We start from the raw sequence: 23,264 nt of genomic DNA on the forward strand, positions 1-23,264 counted from the left end.
ATTTGGCCCAGATCACATAACACCTGGATTAGTGTTAAACACTCTGGGAACCCCATCGATTTGATACTGCAATCTGCTGATCGGTGGATCATAAGACAGCAACTGAGGTAACACGAAACTTGTCTACCTCACATACAGCCTTCATGCGCCAGCGCCCTCAGACACAAGTGGAACTGGTAGAAAAGGGCAAGTGGGGGGTTATTTGGGGAAACAGAGAGACAGTTGTGACCTCCTTTAACCTCGTCTGTTTGGGAAGCTCGTGTTTAAGCCCTCCAGGCTGACCCGGCCCCTTCACATCCTCCTTATCCCCGGACCACACACTAGGTGGAAACACACTCTAGAGCTGCACTGATGCTATTTTTGCTGACTGTTGGGTGACAGTTCATGTAGAAGTTAATTGATTCTATACCTTCTGCTGACTGTTTGCTGATGTTACAAGTATGAGTTCTTAATTTTGCGAATTTGAACCGTAGTGAGTATTTTCCTTGATTGGCAATTTTGGGGTTTTTCTTATATATTCTTATAGTTGTTGTTTTTTTGTTTTTTTAACTTATCTATGAAAACTTGAGCATGTATGCTTTTTATTGGCAACAAGGTGCTTTACATTCATGAAATTACAGGCATCAATACCGACAACCACTGAGCAGGTATAACGGGGCATTTGGGGATGAAGTGCCTTACTAAAGAGCATAGACAAGAGAATTTCTCATTCACTTTCCCTGGCCATATTTTCCCAGCTGGCTTTTCAAACCTCTAACCTTATCATGTGATGAACATTTCACAGAATTAAAGGAAGCAACCAATGACTACCTCTCTGACACGATCTGAAATTGTCCTGATGTGGTCAACCCCACCCACGTGATTCACCTAGAAGATTAAAACAAAGGCTGAGAATAATTTGCAGCTGCCGTTTGACCCAGGGTGTATTGCATTCACAAGATGATTGCAGAACAGATCACAGAATTGCCACTGAAGAGAAATGGTAACCAGCATCTCCCTGTAAATGACAGCTACCTGTTCTAACGTAATTCGCTACCATCTTGGTGCTCTGTGACCTTCAACAGTCCTGAACGCACTACCACCCGCCGGTTCTGTCTCGTTGTGCATAAGCAGTGTCACTGTGACATCCTGATTCAGCTGCCTCTCTGTCTGTCTGGATTGTTTTTAGTAGCTATGTTAGTTTGCTGCCACTTTCACTAAGACGGCAGTCTGACTGAGGAGTGATGCGCTCCTCTATCCCATCTGACAGGTGCTGTGGCAGCATGTGTATGCATGGCACCCTTGGACGTGTTCCCTAACTTGGTGTTAGAGGCTTATGTGCTGCAAGCCTATCCAAAAGTGGGACAAACAACGACCACAATTCTGTTCAGTCTCAGGTAGAATTGGGTAGCTGGGACATGGGGCAAAGAGGTTGCTTTAGAATCCTTGAAAGTTGAATGTCGTTAAAACATATTGGAACTGCTGTTATTTGAATATTATGTAAATATGAATTAAGTGGATTCAGATAAAGCATTTAAGGTGTGTGTTCATGTGAAAGTGAGACGGGAATACATGTGGTCAACAGCGGACACTGTGTCCTCCGTGGCCCAGCCTCTCTCTGCTCTCCACACTCGGCCATGTTCATCTAAGTGTGTGTGTGTGTGTGTGTGTGTGTGTGTGCGTGCGTGCAATTTTCAGTTACAGCCTCTGCTTGGAGATTAAAGAAAGGGGAAGGGTCAAACCCTGAACCTGCTGAGTAAAACATCTGCTGTGTGTGTGTGTGTATGTGTGTGTGTGTGTGTGTGTGCGCGCATGTGTGAAAGAGACTTTTACAACATCCACGCTTTACTAGACATCACAGCAGTTGTCAGTGGCATGCAGAGCTGGGAGTACTTAGCAACAGCTTTACAGCTCTTTAAAACATACTAAAGGGTTCAGCATCAACTCTTATGAACAAAGTTACAAAGAGCTGACTTTATTGAATCTGTACATTTTTAGAGGGTGACTGTGCTCAGTTGATGCCTGCTTTGCTGCTGCTGTTGTTGTTGTTAGTCATCCGCCCGTGGCTAACAGGACTCATGAGCACCTCAGCTCGCGTCACTGCTAGTCTCATGGTCGTCGTCTGATAGCTCACATCTCTACCTCTAGGACACTGTTGGAGTCGACGGCACAGAGACAGTGTTTCAAAATAAACAGACATTTAGCTCCACCGTGATCAGGGCAGGAAACCTTTTGTCCACTCGCCACAGTTGCTGTTATATCATAAATTACACCAGGAAATGTTAGTTCAAATCAAGAGTGTTGTCCTTGTCCTTGTCCTCTGTTCTGTTTCTTTGATGTCTGAAACTAATCACCTGCCCCCAGGATAAAGAATTCTTGTCTAAGCTCTGGTTTCTTAAGTTTACCAGCCACTTTCAACTGTTTACCAGCCAGCCAGTTTAACGTTTTTTTTTTTTTTTGAAAGGAATACGACCTCTAAATGATGGTTGCTTACCTGTCAAAGACACTGGTAGAGTAAACAAATATGTAGAAAAGAGGAATGTCTGCTCACTGTTTCAATGCTCCCAAAACAATGAAATATAATATATATAACATTTCAACCAAACATGGTCTTGTCACAGTTTTACCTCAATAGTCACTTTTTTGGGCGCATTGGAACAGTGAGCATACCTTCCTCTTCTCTTCATTTGATTGCTGTTTTTGTTCTGCTGCTGTGTAGAGTATTTTGGATGTGTGTAAAGCCTCTCCAGTTTTTCTTAGTAAACAAAAGTGCCACAGCCAATGTCTACCAGAATTTGGCCTGTATCTGGCGGTAATTTTCCACCCTGGCTGTGGCTGTGGTGCAAACTACAGTCGTTGTGGTTGGAGGATAATCTCTCCAAAGTTTTACAGCGATGAAAAGAGTTGACTGGATTCAGCTATGTTCACCATGACACAGGATCTGATGTAGCTATACCTTGTGCCATTCAACTAGTGTGTAAGCACCTGTGTAGAAACTTAACTGATTAGAAGGAGGGTGCTGAGAGTGGGAAAGCCATTGGCACCCATCAGTGAATTGGGCCCAAGTCCCATCGTTGAAATCGGCCCACACCACAAAATCACCAGACAAGCCAGGAATGGCATATTTTGACTGCTCTACCAGCCACATTGGAAGGTAACAAGCTGTTGCTCACAAGCTCAATGTTGCTCAATTTTAAAAATCCTATTTGGCTGGTTAAGTAGTGAAAGAAAAGTGAAAGTGAGGCTGGTCGACAAAAAAAGTTAGTTTCTTGCTCTGGGAGACAACGGCGCTGACATTTGGTAGAGAATTTGGTAGAAACTAGACCTACAACAAAATTTCCTAGAATCCCCTAAGGCCAGATGTTTTTTTTTAGATACTAACACAGAAAAGAAAGAGATAACAGAGCATTTTAATTTAGCTTTTGTGTTTTCTTCTTCAACAAAGCTTGAGCTAGCTGGATAATGCTGGATCTAGCCTATATGGATAACAGATTTCACAGATAGAACTAATCTGCACATAGCCTATTATAAACAACACTATCCTCAATCCGTCCTACATGGATCAGTAGTAGTAGTAGTAGCTAGTTATGTGAAAGGGAGTGGAGCATGTAGCCAACCCTTATCTAAACACAGTGTTATTTACAGCCACTTTTACAGCTTGGGGAAGTAGTTGTGTCAAGTCAGTTTTCACCTCTTTAACCAAACACAGCAGGCTGTACAGAGCAACAGAGAACACAAATAAACACATAGAAGTAAAATGGTGGTGATGGATGGTGGAGACGTAACTCACACAGCAGTGTTAGGCTAGTTCTATAACAGGCCTCATGGGAGAGAGAGCAGACAACTGGATAACCATCCTGATGTGTTTGTGTGCGTGTGTGTTATGCAACCAGCAGCATCACTGTGGTTTTTAAATAGTTGCGGTAGTGCAGAGATGTTGAGGAGACTCTTGCAGAGGTGAATCTACAAAGGGCTCTGCAAGTAAACACACACACACACACACACACACACACACACACACACACAGAATTTATATGTAAGTATAGATCCCAACAAAATCTCACCTGATGCCTGAACACAGCATTGCTCGGGGGAATGCGGCTCAGACTGCACACTGGTGTGAAGAGAAGAACACACACACACACACGCACAAACGCGCACACGCACACGCACACACACACACACACACACACACACTCAGATCAAGCGCATGCCTATACACACACACACACAGCCCTGTCATCAGCTCCATCTGACTACAGTAGTAAATGCTTCAGCTATGGCAAATACTGTTGTCAGCAGAGGAAACAAGCAGAAGAGACGAGGAGGGGAGGAGAGAAGAGAAGCGAGGAGGAGCTGAAGGGCCGGAAAAGGAGTAGACATAAAAGAGACGAGGAGGAGAGACAACAAGAGAGATGGGAGCTGAGGGCAAGAAGGGAAGAGGGAGGAGGGATGCAGTAATCTGTGGATAAACACGGAGAAAGGAAGGCAGGTGGGAAGAGAGCCAAGATGCTAACATACGTCAACATTAGCTTGCGTTAAGCTAACCCAAATTTTTTATAGATAGTTTTGTTTTTTTACTTCAAACACACTATGTCGGCACACAAGCTGAAAGACATTTATGTGAAAAGCTGCTGTTAATAATAATCATAATAACAATGTTTGGCCCTTTTCTCAGCATATAAACAAGAGTATCAGGGAAGGAAGCTAACTTTCTCTTCCACTGACAATAGTGGCCAATGGATTCCAAAATTCTCCAGCTGCTTTCACAATTTTACCATCCTGCTAGATTTTATAATGACACAGGGACCCCAAACAATGCTCAGTTAGCTGCCAGAGGGGCTGGTAGAGCAGGCAAACTTACTAGCCACTGCCAAAAACTACCACGATTTGGCGGGCAGTTAGTGTTACTTTGCCAACCTCAATGTGTAGCATAAACACTTTTCTTTTGCCAGTGTTTGCTGAGAGAGACACTGACTGAGAGAGTGAGTGATAACTTGAGTGACAGAGAGAGAGAGAGAGACAGAGAGAGAGAGACAGAGAGAGAGATGTCCTAGTATCAGTAGCAGTATGGCTGGAGGAGGATGCTCCCGTTTCAATGTTTTCACTCCAGCAAGTCAAGCATAAAGCGCCGTCTCTGGAGGAAGTGGACTGGAAAGACGGGCGTGTGTGTGCGTGTGGGTGAGAGATACGCACAGCCCCTAGCACTGTCTGTAACTATGTGTGTGTGTGTGTGTGTGTAACCCTAATTGTTTTAAATTCTTCTCTGTATCATTGTGAGTTAGGACGTGTCCCAGTGCGCGTTCCCTCACTTTTCCCCACGCACTGTGTTAGCGTTGCCGTTTGTCTTCCTTAATACCGAGTATTTACTGCACTTTCCGCCGTCCTGCTCCTCTTCCCACCATGCCCGGGGTCTTGAGTGCTGCTGAGTGCTGCTGAATGAGGCTGAGTCACTGCATGGCCACTGCTGGCTAATTACACCTCCGGAATATGATATCACCATCGCTACTGTCCCCAAGCGCTGGCATAACAGCGGAATTGCTCACCCCATTACTGTCGGTGGATCCTGCACATGCTAGGAATTGTCCGGTCGTACCCATCCCCACGCGTAGGCTAGGGCCAGGCTGTCGTTAGGCCCAGATCAGCCGCTCAGTGGGCAGCAGTACAAGGCTGTGGTTGAACTGGGTAGCTCCCAAATGTGCATGTGTGACTAAATTTAAAGCAGGGTGTTGCTGGGGCGGGGGGGGACAGAATGTGTGCTCGTTCAGTAAACCTTTCCTGAGAAACGAACACAGTAAACGGTTCCTGAGAAATGAACATGTGATCGGAAGGTTGTTGGTTCAAATTGGAGAGTCTGGGTGGGGAAAATGAATACTAACCGGGTGTACACACTGCAAGCAACTTGGTTTGGTCAATTATTACCGACTGTGGGCGGGGCCAGAGGCTCTGATTGTATCTACGTGCATCTGTGTAGTGGTCTTGTGCAGCTAAAGTTGACCAAGAACAAATAAGCTATGTATTTATATTTTCCAAGGCATTGGTATTGCCAATAACTTTACATGGTTTTGATGAGTTAACAGAGCGAGCTAGCAAGTGCTTTTTAGATAGCATTAATTGAAAATATACAGAAAACTCAATAAAATTACTTACCATTGACCCCAGTGATGGATGCAGCTGTTCTCCAAGCATCGTTTTTGAGCCGTTTATGCCTGTAGTCTTTCAAAAATAGAAATTGTAGAGAAATGGGAAGCTTTGAATGGCTGTAATCAACTTCTCATTTATTTTGCACTTTGCCAGGCAGAACCAGAACTACTGTTCATGAAACAAAATCACACCGGTAGGGAGACAAGGAAGGGCAAAAGTCTGATTGGCTGTTGACGGCCCATTATCGTGAAAAAATCAGCCTTGGTCAGTTTTTCTCAACCGACAAGCTTGTTTACTGTCCACACATCAGCTCCATAGGAAATGAATGGACCTCCGGTGACTTGTTGACTGTGTTGCTCACAGGTATGAAGCACAGTAACACTCTCCCTTCCTTCAACAACTAGCGTCGGCATACTCTTGAGCAAGGCACTTAACATCAAAATGCTCCACTGCAGCTGCAAGACTGTGATTGTTGCTAAGAAGCTCCCTGTAACTGCTCACTCTGTAGACTCTCCCTGGATAAATAAAGGTTAAAAAAAAAACAAGAGATGATGTTTTCAGCGGGACTGTTGCTTCAGATAAATGTTGTCAAGCCAGTCCTGGCCCAGACAAGGCCCTGCTTTGTGCAAGTGGCGACTGAGACATCAGAGTCCCGTTAGCACTCTGTGGCTGGAGGCTGTGCAGCAGGAGGTAGTGAGGGAGGCCCAGGTATGCTGCATAATCACAAGGCACTCTGCAGTAAACTACAGCTCTTTGTGTGTATGTGTGTGTGTGTGTGTCATGAAATAATTTGGAGGAGATAGAAGTCTTATACAATTTTATTTTTATTCTATTCAAATTTCTTCTTTTTAATATCTAAAGGGCTGTGGTTGTATTTTTGTAAGATGAAGGTTGGGAGACTAAATTTTCATACTCTTTTGTATTGGAACTTTTGGTATTGAGAGAGAGTGGTGTGTGTGTGTGTGTGTGTGTGTGTGTGTGTGTGTGCGGCTCCACTCCCTGTGGAAACAGACAGAATACCCAGCTGTTCTCGACTTAGAGGAAATCACTGCAAAGATGGCGGCATGTTTCTGTGTGTGTGTCTCTCTGTGTCTGTGCTTGTGGTGTGTGTGTGTGTGTGTGTGTGTGTGTGTGCAGTAGAGATGTGTCTTTGTGTGTATGTGCCTTTGTCTTTGTGTATGTTTGTGTGTGTGTTTCTGTGCCTGTCTATCTGCATACATGCCTCTGTGAGTGTGTGTGCTGTCTGCATGTATGTGTGTATTTCCACTGCTAATCAGATGATAGGCTTGGTAGCTAGGGAGGAGAAGAGAGAGAAAGGCTTGATTTAATTTGAAGGCTCCTCCACATCAGAGACAGAGAGAGGAACAGGCCCTGGTCTACTGGTTTTTCCAGCAGCTCTGAGGATGAATAGACACATGTTTTAGTGAATGGGGATGTGACAGAGTTAAACAGATGGAGAGGAAAGCTTCCGTCTGTTCAGAAATTGATCTCAAAAAACGTTTTTACACTTGAACTTTCCAGGGATCATTTTCTGGAACAGCCATTTCTGCTGGATATATCTGACTGCTTAATTTCTGTTAAATCTATTAATCTAATGCTCTATTGTTTTCTTTCTTTTAGAAATCTGTGGTGGTTTTGTGCAAGGCAGGAAAACACCTTATTTTGTCTGCTGGCCACAGTAGCAGTGTAATTCCCAAAGTTCATCAGCTGCTTTCATTGTTTTACCAGCCAAATAGATTTTTCAAACATAACACATGACACATGATGATTAGTTATCAGCCTAAGTAGCTGGTAGACTAACTTACTTGCCACTAATTAACAAATTAACCAACATTAGGCTATATCAGTATTAATTTCCCTGCTTGGTTGTATGATGAAGGTTGGAAGACTGAAACGTTTGTGCATTTTTATTGGAACTGCTAGAAGTGGGAGAGTGGGTCTCACTCGCATTTCTTAGACAGTGGCCAGTTTCTGAAGGTTGCACTTCTTAGCAGGTTTTCAGACCATGGAGGAGTAGATACACACAGAGAGATGGGGCTAAGCCAGAGAAATCATGCTAGCATGATACACACTCATTCGCCACTTGTATGCAGGATGGGAAATTGCCACTAGCCAAATGCAGGCAGATTTTGGCTGTGTTTGGTAATTTTGCCTACTCTACCAGACACTTTGGCCAGAAACCAGCTGCTGTTTGTAATATTCTTCAATTTATATCCTACTTATCTAATAATTTAATGGAAGTCCCTAGAGGGACATACCAGGCACTGTGGCCTCTAGACAGTTTTCTGCCTTGTTTGTGGATTCCCATCCAAACCACGTTTATTTAGACAGGCACTGAACCAAGTTGTTTGCCTCTCATGATGTTAGCTGTGTCAACATGTAGTACCTTCGCAGTACTAACATGCATAAAGAGAGACCGCTAGCACTGCTAACAACTTAGCTGTAACCCTGCCAGAACCTGGATGTTCCCTCTATTCATTCACACATCTGTATGCCTTTTTTGTGTTTACTGTCTTTTATCTTTCAAATGCCATGTGTTTATAGCCAGGTGCACAACTAACTGGGACAAAGATCCCTGGAGAACTGATTAACCTATTATACCACCATCACATTAGTTTGTGTGTGTGTGTGTATTGCAGAGTCAATGGTTGTCATATTTCACAGGCTAGGGGTATGTATGTGTGATTTCATAAGGTATGTAATCTAAAGTAGATAATATGATTTGAGATGAAACTCCGTCTGCTGTAGTGGACAAAACTGGACGAAAAGATGAGACAAAATGAGAAGGGAGCATGATGGGTAGGAGGAGTGAAGGAGGGAGGGATGATGCGTGCTAGATTTGGGTCTCGAGCCTTTGGGGGGGGTTATGGGGGCACACAAATGAGAAAAAGAGACAGCGAGCCATCTGTCTGTCTGCAGTGAGGAGGAGGAGGAGGAGGAGGAGGAGTGCCTGTTTGTCCTCATCTGGACTCAACTGGACCGACTCGCTCTGTTTTTCTATGTATTTGTCTCTGCTGTTGAGCACAAAGACAGTATACACACACACACACACACACACACAGGGTGCAGTTGCAGCCACGGCCCCTTCATGACTCAACCTCCCAGTATGTGCTGGGCCTGTGTGTGAAGATTACCACTGTATGCGATGTCAATCTGATAGCCTAAAGGCTGTGACAGAAACAGGTGGAGGAGTTCTTCCCTGGAGGTGTGTGTGAGTGAGAGAGAGGGAGAGAGAGAGAGAGAAAATGGGAAAGAAAGAGTTCACCTCGTACTGTCACACCAGGAAAGGTTAGAGAGAGAGCAATAGCTCCCACCTTGCCCTAACCCAAGAGGTGCTGAACCTAGGTGTGAGATGTTTCAAACGGGTTTCTGTGGAGGTTTGTGGCATTGTTCTGCTCTGCCGATCCCTCTCAGCGCTCGCTCCGTGTCTTTGTTTGGGCCTTGTCATCAGTCTAATTACTGTAATTCCCTCTAGTCTGAGAACAAAGGGACTGATCTGAGGATTAGGCCTGCAGACATCAGGCCTTCTGCCTGCTGGGGACCAAACTTTCTAGTCCTCCATTGAGAGAATTTGGAGAAAGAGAGGAAATATAGAATGGCATAAAACTGAATGGTGTAGATAAAATAGACTAGAACAGAATGGCAGAGAATAGAATAGAATAGAAAGCAAGCTTGCAAGGTGGAATATTGCTTTTGTTATCACCTGAGGTAGAAAACAGATACTGTGGAACATACTGCACAAAAAACATTAAAAGCTACAATCATAAGCAGACTATTTTAAGATACGGAACAGATTTTGTATACCTATGATACGATCAGTGGCTTGGGATTATTATCTGTGATATAGGAGTTACAGTTCACTGTCGTATTGTTAAATTAATAAACAGCCACCAGATGGCAGTGCAGCAGTGACAGAAATATCAACCACTGAAAGCAAGGTATTGTTGTTTTTAACATATTTAGGGTTCCCAAAAATTGCACCATGTTCTGGACATGAGTCCAGGTGATGCTTGAGTGTTGTTATGGTGTTAGCAGGGCTACTCTCACTAGGCGTTCATTGAGCAGCTCTCGCACCCCATGACAAGGAAAGGTACTTGGAAAGGGGAACAGTATGTATCTGTGTGTGGTACTGACATTTACACTCATGGTGTGGCATTGTAAATGTGTTTTCCGTGGGATTCTAGTCCCAAATGCGCTACAATTCGATGTTGTGAAGGTTGCAGGAGGCCAGTGTCATCCACAAGCACAGCAGAAGCTTACAAACGTACAAAAGTGCAGTTACCCATAATCCTTTGCAAACACAATTTGAATACAGCTCTGAACTTGGGTGTGTTCAGAAGCAGCAAGCTGTGGCAATGTTTCTTTTATTAGTGTGTGATTTATAACTTAATGCCAAGGATGTTGAGATGTTTTTATGCGACTTATTTTGCTGAAATTTATTTTAAAATATAATTTGGATTTTGTTTTTCTTTGTGTCTCCACTAGGTGGCTCTGCTTGGGTTGGACCTCTTATCTGCCTTAGTGACGAGGTTACAGGACCGATTCAAGGCCCAGGTGGGAACAGGTAAGACTCAGTTTGTTTTTTATCATTTGTGTGGTATCTGTCTTTTGATACCTAGCAACACCTTAGCTTATCAGACTTACATTCTTTGTGGAGCCAGACGCCCCTCGCCCCATATTTGTCAGATTGGAATTTTTGAGTTGTTCACACCTCAGTATCTCCTTCCTGATAGCTTCCCTCGCTCTTTTGCTTTCTTCTGTGATCTCAGTGATTCAACTATTTGAATGAAGAATCAAACACTATTCCATTTTTGGGAAATTTTAAGGTTTTTTTTGTCGTCAGATTAGATTTTAGAAAATCGCTGTCTCTCTTTCTTTTCCTCTCCTCTTCTGCAATCTCATTACCTATTTAGAGAAAAGAATTGATTAACCGTTTTTAAGGAATTTGGGGATTTTTTTTTGTCAGGTTGGATTTAGATAATCATTTAATGCAGTATCACCTTCCTGAAAGCTGGCTTCACCCTTTTACTCTCCTGTAGTCTCACTGACTTGTCTATTTGAATAACAAATCAAACTAAACATTTTTAGGAGGTTTTAGGATTCTTTTTTGTAAGGTTAGCTTTTTAGAGCATCATTCACACCTCGCTATCACTTTCTTGATTGCTGGCCTCACCCTACTCCTCTCTTGTTTTGTTCCTTCATTTAAATAAGAATGACAATACAATTCAGACTCTTCCTTCTATCCTGTGCATGTTTTTGTGGACAGTTGAAACCACAGGTGCCTAAAGTCAGGCCTGCAGGCCAAATGTAGCCCTCCACAAAATTCATGTTGGTCTTCCGAGTTTGAATATTTGGTATTTGGTCTATTGTGCAACATAATTATACTTAAGAATTTATTTTGAGATAATCTTCTGACTACAAGGCATAGTAACAAACACCATGGTGACATAAGGCCATAAATGTTTTTGCCTACTTGTTAGATTTTTAAATACTCAAGGCCTATTCACATCTTTTGTTCATTCTGGCCCACCATGTCACAGTACGTTTCAGCCTTTGGCCCTCCGTATCAAAGTCTGGACACACTCTGGTTTAAAGGGATAGGTCACTGTTTACTTCTGTCCTGCTTCCCCCAGTTCTGCCTAGTCTGATCGACCGATTGGGAGATGCCAAAGACCAAGTGCGAGACCAAGACCAAACCCTGCTGCTAAAGATCATGGAACAGGCTGCCACACCACAGGTACCAACGCTCGCTCACGCACACAAACAAACATGCTTTTCTTGTAATATTTTCCATGATTTTAGGTCTTTAGAAACACAACACCTATCCGATTCTAATGATGATTAATTTCCAGACATTATTTTTACCTTTCTTGTGTTTCCCTCGATCACAACCGTGTTCTCAAGAATAGGCACAACTGCTCCAACTAAATGGCTAGGTCTCAAAATGCCTTATTCATTGAATTGTAGCCTATTTCTATGGGCTAGAACTGTCTACAGAGCAATTGCTATCAGTCTGACTCTCATACCTTTGTTATTGTGATCCAACACAACACAGTTATATCCCATTCTCAATTTATCTATGTGAACTCTTTTACCACAACAAAGGAATGGCCTTAATCTCAACTATAGAACTAGAATCAATAGAGCTCAACAAATGGATTGATTCAATCCTTTGTATTTGAACGTACTCTTTTCAAAGTGCCTTTTACTTTTTCAAGAGCCCACTGTGGTAATCAATGCAAGGCGTGATCAAAGCAATATGAAATGTATGCTATCAGGGTCGGGAACTTTGTTTTTTCATCTGCTGGACTGGACAAACCTCTTTAATTATTTTACCAGCCAAATGGATGGAAATTATCCTAAAAAAGATGAATGGTTACCTGCCAAAGTGGCTGGTTGACTAGACAAACTGACCAGCCACTGCCAGTATTTGGCTTATAGCTGGTGTTCATTTCCTGCTCCATATGCTATCGCAGTAATCCATGACAATAACAGTAAGGCCTGTGTGCATATTTGTTTGGTGCGTGTGTGTGTGTGTGTGTGTGTGTGTGTCTTCTTGCAGTACGTGTGGGACAGAATGCTGGGAGGCTTCAAACACAAGAACAACAGGACCCGAGAGGGAGTGTGCCTTTGCCTCATCGCCACGCTCAGCACGTAAGCTGAACCCTTCCCTCTTGTCTGAAGTAGTAGTAGTAGTAGTAGTAGTAACCGGTGTAGTAGAAATAGTAATAGTAGTGGTCGTAGTAGTACTGGTAGTAGTAGTAGTAGAAACGGTGGTAAAGATAGTAGAAAACCCTCGGTTGCATATTCTATGTCATAGTTGCATCATTTAAATTGTTTGTTTCCACAATATTTTCCCATCCATGAGCATCATTCAATACTTAGAGGAATTTAAATTATAGAGGGCCCAGTCCGTAAAGCTGTTATTTTGTCAACCAACAACTTAAGTTGCCTGCTACCATTTAAAAAGGACCATAATTGGCTTTAATTCTCTGACAACAATGATTTGGTCAGAGTGCCACTTTTTTCAAATGCTTGATATCTCACTTTGAAACAAAATTTCATTTCATTTCAACATATTAAGGTCATATCAACACCCAGTCGATAGCTGTACTGCTGACTCCTTGTATGTCTTGTTCAGTTGATCTGTTCAGTACATCCGATTGATTTGCCTTTATTCCTGTCTTTCAGGTACGGTGCTCAGGGCCTGACCCTCAGTAAAATTGTTCCCCATATATGTAACCTCCTGGGGGACCCCACTAGTCAGGTAATGCTGAGTCATGCTTTTGTCTCTTTTGCCTCTGTTGTGAAATATGTGTTGTTATAAGGTTTAATAACCTCAAAATAATTTAGGGAAATTATGCTCTTTCTGAAATTAAGGGAATTTAGTGAAATAATATAAATTTTGCATCCAATATTTTATGTTTTGTTTTTGGAGCTCTGTTTCTAGTCAAGTTGGTGAATAATACAAAATCATTCAAAATGGTGGTTTGATGTGTAAACAAGCCCTGTGTCTCTGTCAGTTTGCTGCCTCATGGATCAGACGAATTAGTGGCTCCAGAGAAATATTCCCCTCCTTGCTCAGACACAAAGCAGAATCAGGCTACAGCACTCTATCCGTGGAGTCGGTCTCCCCCTAGTGGCGGCTTCAAGTAGTGCAGCTTTAGGACGCTGCCATCTGCCACAGGGGATTCACGCATTACATGGGGCAAGCTGAGCATTGTGTATGAGCCAATAGGTTTGTTTACCTCTTAATTGGCTTAATGAATTTCTCAGGATCGGTTTCACAGATGCTGAGAGTAATCATGACATTTACAAAGCCAGATTCTTGGCATTGAAAGATTAATCATCAATCATCCAACTGAGGGCCAATTTGGGCCCAGATTTGAAGATGTGGGCGCAAAGTGTGAATTTAGAGTCTTACTCAAGTGAAACCTGGCCAAGACAGCAGTGCCATGACAAACATAAAAGTTGCGGATAGACAATGTACAGCATTTTACATGAGCAAAATTACAAAAGGCATCCAACAGCAGACCAGTATAATCAAGGGCCAAACCTAAATAAATCTTGGACAAACAAAGCATGGACAGCTCCTAACTGAGTCTCAAGATATCAAAACCCTTCTGAATCATTTTAATCTCACCAAGAGAGATTAGCTCTTCCAGTTGTAAATCATTTTGTGGTCCTCAGGTACGTGACGGGGCCATGAGCTGCCTGGTAGAGATCTACAGACACGTCGGTGAACGGGTGAGGATGGATCTCAGCAAGAAAGGCCTGCCGCAGTCACGGTACGACCATGGGACACCACTGACAGGCTGTCTGTCTGTCTCTGTCTGTGTCTGTCCTGCTGTCTGTGGAATTGTCTGTCTGTCAATTCCCCCCTCCTTTCATTCTTATTTTTTTTTTTTTTTTTTCCTACATGTTCCCATTTCTCACTCACTTGTACTCACACACACACACACACACATAGACTCACTCAATGTACTGCCTGCTGTAAATGGGTCAGGTGGGTTAGCTTTTGCTGCATTGGCTTTCCCAAGTGCCTTTGGATAGTGGGATAGAGCCATGAAGTGTGTGTGTGTGTGTGTTGCATGTGTGTGCGTGTGTTTGATCACATGCATGGGCGTGTCTGCAGCACATCTTTGTCCCTCATTCCCCACAATGGTTATTGTGCTGTGGGGGAACACGCTAAGGCAAGGCAAGGCAGAATAATGGACCATTGAGATGCTATTGAGAACAACTAGGTGAAGGAGCTGTCTCATGGCATTAAAAGAAATTCAAATTCTACATTTATATCCAAGACTAGGACAGACCGCCTGAGGGGAAGACGTGTCCCTCAGCGGCAGTTGTTCTCATTTTCCCTGCCCAGACCTCAAAAAATAAACCTTGACACCAAATCATGATTTTTACTTCCCCTTTTCAGGCTATTTTACTCATTACTTCATTGTTGGAAAAAGCCTAGCAGGTGAAGTATTTATAATATCATAAGAAAATGGCTGTTGTCTTAAAGATGTAAAACATAATACGTTTGTACATTATAAAAAAAAAAAAATAATAATCACAAAAATTGACCAAAAATATTTAATTAGCCTTTATTAAAGACCACTCCATGCCTTAAGAGAGCTGTGATTGGATTAGGCTGACAACAGTACCGTGACACCTCATTGGAAGAGCGCTGCCTGAGGGAAAGGACGGAGGCACGCGATTGGCCAATTATGTCACTCTGTCACATTGATGCAGATGAGTTTCCCCTGTATCACCAGAGTTAGTATCAAGGAATAGTTTGGGTCTTTGTCAGGTTACAAACTCAACTGATTACCTCGTTTTGGAAAATATTATTTATCCATTCAATAAAAAAACATTACTTGAAGCTCATCACTCAATATCTCTAAATGTAGGATCCAGTGCAAGAACTTAGTTATTTACTATCTTAAAAATAGTGTTTATAATGTTTATTTTTTTCTGTCATATTGTAAGAGTGTGTGTCACATTTTTGGATTGCAACTCTTCATATGCACCTACATTTTTGTAGAGAAACTGACTAGAACCTGTTGATGCAGATTGTCAGTTGTGCAAACTGCCCCGTTTAACATAGAGGCAGACGGACAATGCAGAGAACGAGCCAGACACCAACTAAATGCCTACGTGTGTGTAAGGACACACACACACACACACTCACACACACACACACACACACACAGACTGGTAGGTTAATGGAAACATCTGTTGGTGGCAGCCTTACTGGAGGACTTCTGTCTCTCTGATCATCCCCCTCTTAAAACACTTTTACTGCCATAGCCACAGGCCGCCAAGCACAAGGCACTCTGGGACATCTACAAGAAGGTTTCGTCCTGCTAAATGTCTCCTCTCGTTCCCGTTCTCATTTGCTCACCCTCTCTTTCACTGTCAACCCCCCCCCTCCTCCTTATAGGCCTTTGTCTGCTGTCTTACTTCTTTGCAGACGCTGTAGGCGACGTTGGCATTGTCAAATCATTCCTTTCACAGAGAACAGCTGGATCTTTATGGGCCACAGCGCAGCTCTTTCCTGAGGGTTTAGACGCGTTGGATTGATGCGTAGGGAAGCCAGTGGGTCGGAGGGTTGCAGGTTCAAATCCCTAGAAGGGGAAAATCTAGGTCGGGGAAGGTCGGGGCAAGCTCCCACCAGTGGTCAGCAGTAGAAGACTGTGGTTAAACTGGACAGCTTCCAGGTTTGAACATCTGTAACTAAGTGTTTGTGAAGCAGGCAGTTACAGAAAAAGAGCATGCATCCTCAGCAAATCTTCCCTGGCTAATCCAAGGTTCAAAATAAAAGGATTTCATAACATTCTGTGGCACATGCTGCTGATATTAAATGATACTCCTATGGGAGAATCATTAAATGTTGGGTTGGCTTATGGGAAATTATGTACAGTGGTGCTGCAATTCCACAAGATATAAGATAAATGGTGTATCAGCACTGTTATACAATAGTGGTGATTGTTCGTGGATGTAGGAGGCAGGTTCAAAGATTCCTAGGCAATAAAATGTTTCCCATAGATAGATTTATTCTTGGCAGCACAAAACAGTATCAGCCAATCCCACCCCAAACTGATTCTCCATTAACATAAACTGTACCTCTTGTGTTTTGTGTACACCAGTCTTTTCCACTGATGGCACCGTTTAACCTTTACTTATCCAGGGAAAAGTGACTGAGCACACATGCTCTCTTTCAGCATCATCCTGCTTCACATTCACATCTGAGAGCTGCCCAATACAAACACTGTCTTTTCCTGTTGGCCGGGGAGGTTTGATGCCTTGCTCAGTGGCATTAAGCAAGATCGAAAGTAGTTGTTGAGGGGAAAGCACTTCTTTTTCTCTTTTAAAGATTGAAGACTGGGAGAGAGAGGAGGATGACATGCGACAAAGGTCCTGGGCCGGATTCGAACCCAGGACTTTATGTTTAGCCCAGTGAGACACCAGGACGCCCAAGGGGGAAATCCTTTCTATTTCACATTCTATACCCAGATTTTCCCAACCAGTCCGGGGATTCTAACCAGCGATGTTCCGGTCACAAATTGGAAAAGTTTATCATATCACCTCAGCTTGCCATCATCACTAACAAAATAACCTAAGAACATTTGGGGAAACTGTAATTTCATTTGTGCCTCGGGCAACGGACTGTGCTTATGATCAGATCGGTCAGGGGGCCCATGGGTGGGAAGAGTTACCGCTCTGCACCCACCTGTGCTGCCGTCTGTGGATGCTCATACTCCTAATCCAGTTAACCTGAGAGATTAATGGGCAGTTAAACTGGTGATTAGATGGATCAAGTTAAGTACTTCCTCACACCCATTTAAACTAAAGAGGAGTGTTTTGCTATCTCTCTCATCAGAGGAGCTGGCAGACATTTTTGAGATCTGATTTTTTCAAATAGGCTCGGAATAGATCAAACCATTTTGATGTAATTTCTTGCCGCACCAAACGCCAATGCAAGCACTTTATTCAACTCTGCCTGGTATAGAGCTATGTCATATTGCTATTTGCATGGGATAAGAGATGTGAATGCATGTGAATGCATTCAAATTTGAACAGGATTTAGAGTTCCCATTAACTGTTCCTTTTTTAAGTACTGCTTACAAGTCAGTGTGGCAGCGTAGAGCCAATGGCATGACTGCAGTGGGATTTTCCTCAAGGATTAAATAAGCCAATGAATTTTCCTCTGTGTGCAAGTTTAATGCATACAAAATAATTCCTGCATCTACTATTGTCAAAACAGTTTTGAGCTGGCAGATGACTAACGCTCAGGGAAATTGTGTAATGTAACCTCCTTTGAGACTAGACTAAACATGAGCACACAAGGAGTCTAACCTGTAGGTGTAAATAGTCAAAAATGTACCAGTCTGCTTTTAAGCCTGTATAAGAAATGTTTTTTATTTAATGTATTTTGCATTGATGACAACTATGTTTTGGTGATTTGTTGTTTGTGTTTTTTCTTGCTTTTTTAATTCTGTTTTTTGCGTAAATGTTGACTGTCGACCAAATTTGAGCTGAGCTAAATTGCACTAAATTGAGTTGAGTAGTGTTGAATTTTATTTCCATGACGTGCGTAGGGTTTCATGAAGTGAGACCTTTGCTGACTCCGCATCATACCCATGTCAGACTGGACAAGTTACTTTTATGAGCAGCCTTTATTCATTGTTAATGAGCTGTTTGATGTCAGCACTACACAATACATGACAGACCGCCACACCAGCTTTTTTACAAACCCTGAACCTCATCTATAAGTCTTCTCCATTGTTTGAGGGTGAATCTGAGTCATTTTGTGCAGGGTGCAGGAATTTCAAAGCTCAGGTGGCACAAGCTGTATTTCTTTATTTATCACGTCCCATCAAACATATACAGGCCTATACCTTTTTTTTATGACACTCCAACCTCTCTGACATTGTTTTTACACTTGTCCATATTTCTCAGCAAGGTCATTCCACCATCGCCTCTCTCTCTCTCTCTCTCTCTCTCTCGCTCTGTCTCTCTCTCTCTGTCTCTCTTTTCCCCACTCTCTCTCTCTGTCCCTCACTCTCGCCCCGGTGCCTGTTAGTCATCTGTGTGGCAGTTTTGGACGCCGTCTATTTTGGTCGTGGCCGTCCCTGTTGCTCGGAGCAGAGGGAGAGCGGAAGTGATCGATGGTGGAGTCAGCAGGTCCTGGGTCCCCCTCACTCTCTCTCCGCCCATCGTTGCCCATCACTTTCTCTTTACTGCCCCTTCATTTATTTTTTTGTCCTCTCAGCCTGTTTATCGTCGCCCGCCTGCATCTTTCTTACATATTTTACTCATTCGTACCTCTTTTCTTTATCTCCATCTCCTTTGTAGGTTGAATGTAATCTTCAGCAAATTCGATGAAGTCCAAAGATCCGGGAACATGATCTCGTCCTCCGGCTCAGGTGAGTGTTTTCTCCTGCATGGCACTTTTTTCAGCTCACTGTTCTAGGTTCTACAAAAAACTACAACCTTTATTTTTTCATGTTGTATCCAGATGGCTCTCTGACTGCTGAGTAGTCTAAGAAACAGGTGAAACCGGCTTAATTGTAATAGTAATCGGCATGCATTCGCGAGCAAAATACAGCCACGGGAGTCATAGGGGCACAGCACAGCATCTATTAACATTTAACATAACATATGACAATTTTTGGACCTGTTTATCCAAAGCGTCTTACACTACCATGACTTTTTTAGCATGGGTCGCCCCATTGAGAGGTGAACCTTTAATCTTGTCACATTTGTGCAAAACCATCCACAGGTAGCTCAAAATCCAGCATGGCTGTTGATCTAAAGTCCTTTTAAAAATGTTTTTATAACAGTGAAGAGAAACAGGAAAGTGAGTAGAGGGAGATGTGACAGGAGATTCGAACCCCTACTGTTGCTTATACATAACTTTTTAAGAGCCTCCAGGATACCAGAATGTCGGAGGCTGTTGAATGCACTGCTCGATAGTTATGCTCTCGTGTATTTTTCACACGCAGTCACATCTTTTAGGTTGTTTTTCTTCCCATTAAACATCAAGCACTGCTGGAAATGGAGAAGAAAATGGGCCGTCTTGAGATGCGCTGTAAATATCAGGGCTTTTGTAGTTGCTGGATCACATGCTGTGAATTGGGGACAGTTTGAGCTGAAGTGGAGCTCATGCAGCTTGTTGTTTTTTTTGTTGTGTGGCGCTGAGTGAGAGTCAGAGACAGCAAAGCTATTGCATGATGAGTAAAGTAGGAATCTTCTCCAGTCAGGCTTTCATTTTCATCACTCACTTCTCTCCTTTCTCACCACCTGTTTCTCAAGCTCACTCTCTCCTGGTGTGTCGGCTTCTCTCGGTCTGTCCTTCCTGTGTTCTCTGCTGTGTGTGTGTGTGTGTGTGTGTGTGGCTATACGTGGGTGGACAAGGGAGGGGGCAGCAGGCCAGACGGACAGCCTGGGGGTAGAGTGGATGAGTTTTCGCCACAGGAGGTGGGCATCCGCTGGGGCTCTCAGATGTCCCATCCCCTCAGTGGAGCCAGAGACCCGAACACACTGCCAGAGGCGTCACTCTAATCCGTACAAGTGTGTGTTTAGAAGAGAGAGAGCCAAAGAGAGAGGGAAAAAGCCAGTGCGAGACAGAGAGACAGTGCGTATGTTCCTGTATTTGTCGACTCTGTTTTGAAGAGTGTTGTGTGTGTGTTGGCGGAGCTGTGACTGCTGACTCTGTCCCGTTCCAGCTGACTACATCCACTGTTCATTTGCAGTGAGGGCGGCTGAGCCCAGGGGGAGAGGGCTCAGCATTTCAAAACTGCATCAGCTCCTCCCAGCTTTACCGCTCAAGGAGTTCAACGGCCAAGACAACTTAATTAAACGTGCCAATCACACATATACACACACACACTCAAACGCAAACACAAACACTTTGTCAAGCTGCGAGCTGATAGTTCGTAAATAAATAGTTATCTGTCTTTCCGTGCATTAGGAACTCCCCACTGGCCAACTGCATAATCATAATGTTAGAGTCACACTTGAGGATGATGGCAATGGTTTTGAATTGAACCAAACTGAACTGAATTAAATTTAATTTAATTTCTATGTGCGTAGGATTTCTATGCTGGCACGTACTGTACAAAGTAAACAAGGACTGTCCTGCTGTTTCATGCTATTTTTATCAATAGCCTATGTGATTTTTTTAGAAATGCACTAGACGGTATACAATGGCCCCTTTCATTCACACCAGCATTAAGGAACCCCCATTGGTGTAATTGATTACATAATTATAATATTGCTTAGGTAGCAAACCAAATCCAATCAATGACTTAATATCCCCTCCACACACACACACACACACACACACGCACACAAACACACACACACACACCAATCCGTCCAATTTAACAAGTTATCTAACCAGTAATTTAATGTAGCATTAATTCATTAAAAGTATTATCTTATATTTCTTAAAACGAGTACAAAAATGTGCCAATGGGGAGAGATCATTTCACTTATTTCCAATGCCAATCAACTTGTTTCAAGAATTTTCTTGAATCATGTAATTTTCTTGATGGGAGTAATTCTGTTCTGTGTCAAGATATTGACTCTTGCTTCTAGAAAAGTGAAACTGCATTGGAAACACATGGATTGAGCTCAGTCCATTGGCAGACCTTTAGGAAAAATAAAATATTTATACTGAATATGAGTCTCAACGACTTGTTAAGATGGACATGTTTTGCCGTGCACCCAAAGATTTATCATTCTGTCCAGTGCCGGTTTGCTGAAAGTTTAATTGGAAAAGTAAGAGGAATATGTCAAGATGATTAATTTTAGCAGTTATTCGACAGTTCGGCATCGTCTTTATCATGATCGGCCGCTTGGCTCGCAGACTCAGTTTCCCTCTTTCACAGTTGAACTCAAATTGACTTTGTGAACGCAGATGATGACTAATTTCAATTTGAGTCCGTTTGCCTCAGCGATGAGGCGAAGGTCTGGTTTTAATATGGAAAGAGAATGAGCTGCAGCGTCGCTCATACAGCCCAACCTTCGGTTTAGTTTGACAGTTGCACTACTCCTCCCAAATAAACTCTGCTCTGTTTGACACTGTACAGTAGGGAGAGATGATGAATATGGGAGAGGAAGGGGGGGGGGATTACATGCAATAAAGGTCATGAGCTGGATTTGAAAGATGTCAGTTGGTATGTCCCACAATCCCCTTGAGCCAACAGGCCGCCTTGTTGGCTAAACTCTTGTTGAATCAGTGGAGTGGTAGCAGTGGAAACCCTTAGCCCCGAAACGTCGTCTGTGTGTGTGTTTGTGAGAGTGTGCTTGCATGTCTGTCTGTGTGTGTGTCCTCCTGTCTTTGTATATAAACCTTAAAGGCTTTGGAGTGAGTGGTGTGTAAGGAAGATGTTATGCATGTTACATATTTAATTGTGCAGCCCTTATATTAACCCATGAGTGCTTTCCTGGGAGAGCTACAGATTCCTTCTGTCATAAAGTGTCTTTACAAGGTGCCGGGGTGGAAAGCTGTCGGATGTAGAGCAAGCACCGCCAGTCTGGAAACTAGAGCTTTTCCAGTTTAATTTGTCTGGGGTGGGAATAGCTCACACTACAGGAAGTTAGACTGTCTTTAGGCCTGAACATCAGGCTCTTCTGGAGAGAGGGCAAAGGTTATGTTGCACAGGACTCTGGGAGGAGGGATATTTGATTTGATTAGGTGATTTTTTTCCTCGATATTTGGTTTGGATTTGTTCAAAAACAGCCTCCCTCTCAACATTTTTTCCTCCCTGAACACTTCCCACACAGTGAAAATAGTCATGTAGGCTATATTTCTGCTTAATTTGTGAGCATATCAAGTGGCTTTAAACACATCTCCTCAAAACAAATAGAAACTAACAAACAAAACATGATGTCAAGCAACACAACTGAAGTGGATAACAGAATCTAAATGGCAGGAAACAGTAACCTTAGCCTTATGTGGTTCAGGTCCCCAATTCTGTTAATTTTCTCCTCCACAGTGTTTTTTCACCTATTTCACAGATACAGTTATGAGAGAGATGGAGGGGGAGTCTTTGCTGTGGTGCTGTGACAAAGGCAAGGAGGAAAAGGGAAAGGAGGGGAGGAGGACAGAGTGAGCGAAACAGAGGGAGAGAGAGGTAGGATAGAAACCAGAGAGAGCAGAGAGATAGTAGAGGGAAAGATAAACCCTAACTCTAGGGAGGGATGGGTGGAGGGAGAGAGAGAGCAAAACAAAGCAGCCATTGCCGTAGCACCATTGAGAGGTAAACAGTGGGAGAGCGATATAGGGCAGAGGCTATAGAGAGAGAGAGAGAGAGAGAGAGACGAGCCGTCAGCTGTGCAGCAGCGTTCCCAGTCTCCTCTCCCGTCTCTGTGTTGAAGGAAGGCTTTGCACCATGACAGCCGGAGAAGGTAAGACTAGAAATAGAAATGGGATTTCTCCGTGCTAAGGACGAATCGCACTCACACCACACAGGGATTTAAGGGCAAAAAGGGTTTCATGGCACTGTTCCCTTTACCTCTGCTTTGTCATTTAGAAGAGCTACTAACAAGAGACAGTGTTTGTGTGTGTGTGTGTGTGTGTGTGTGTGTGTGTGTTGAGGGGCGATAGGGCGCTGTTCAGTAAGGAGATAAAACGTTTTTAA

General features: G+C 43.2%; 1 protein-coding gene and 1 non-coding gene across 2 annotated transcripts in view; one reads left to right on the plus strand and one right to left on the minus strand.

Annotated features, from left to right (window-relative positions):
- clasp1a (cytoplasmic linker associated protein 1a) overlaps positions 1–23,264 on the plus strand; it is a 98,129-nt gene that overhangs the window by 19,297 nt on the left and 55,568 nt on the right. Inside the window, exons 3-8 of the mRNA XM_071524829.1 lie at positions 10,609–10,687; positions 11,757–11,860; positions 12,686–12,777; positions 13,315–13,390; positions 14,314–14,411; positions 18,970–19,040. Coding sequence (XP_071380930.1) covers positions 10,609–10,687; positions 11,757–11,860; positions 12,686–12,777; positions 13,315–13,390; positions 14,314–14,411; positions 18,970–19,040 — 520 coding nt within the window. The remainder of the gene's footprint in view (positions 1–10,608; positions 10,688–11,756; positions 11,861–12,685; positions 12,778–13,314; positions 13,391–14,313; positions 14,412–18,969; positions 19,041–23,264) is intronic.
- LOC139648652 (U4atac minor spliceosomal RNA) lies at positions 10,088–10,214 on the minus strand. The gene has a single exon (XR_011695582.1). It is a non-coding gene; the product is annotated as a U4atac minor spliceosomal RNA (small nuclear RNA).

This window comes from Centroberyx affinis, unplaced genomic scaffold, assembly GCF_046629955.1.
Source record: "Centroberyx affinis isolate AG114_WGS23_722 - 3 ecotype Tasmania unplaced genomic scaffold, CSIRO-AGI_Caff_v1 ptg001235l_1, whole genome shotgun sequence".
Classification (NCBI taxonomy): domain Eukaryota; kingdom Metazoa; phylum Chordata; class Actinopteri; order Beryciformes; family Berycidae; genus Centroberyx; species Centroberyx affinis.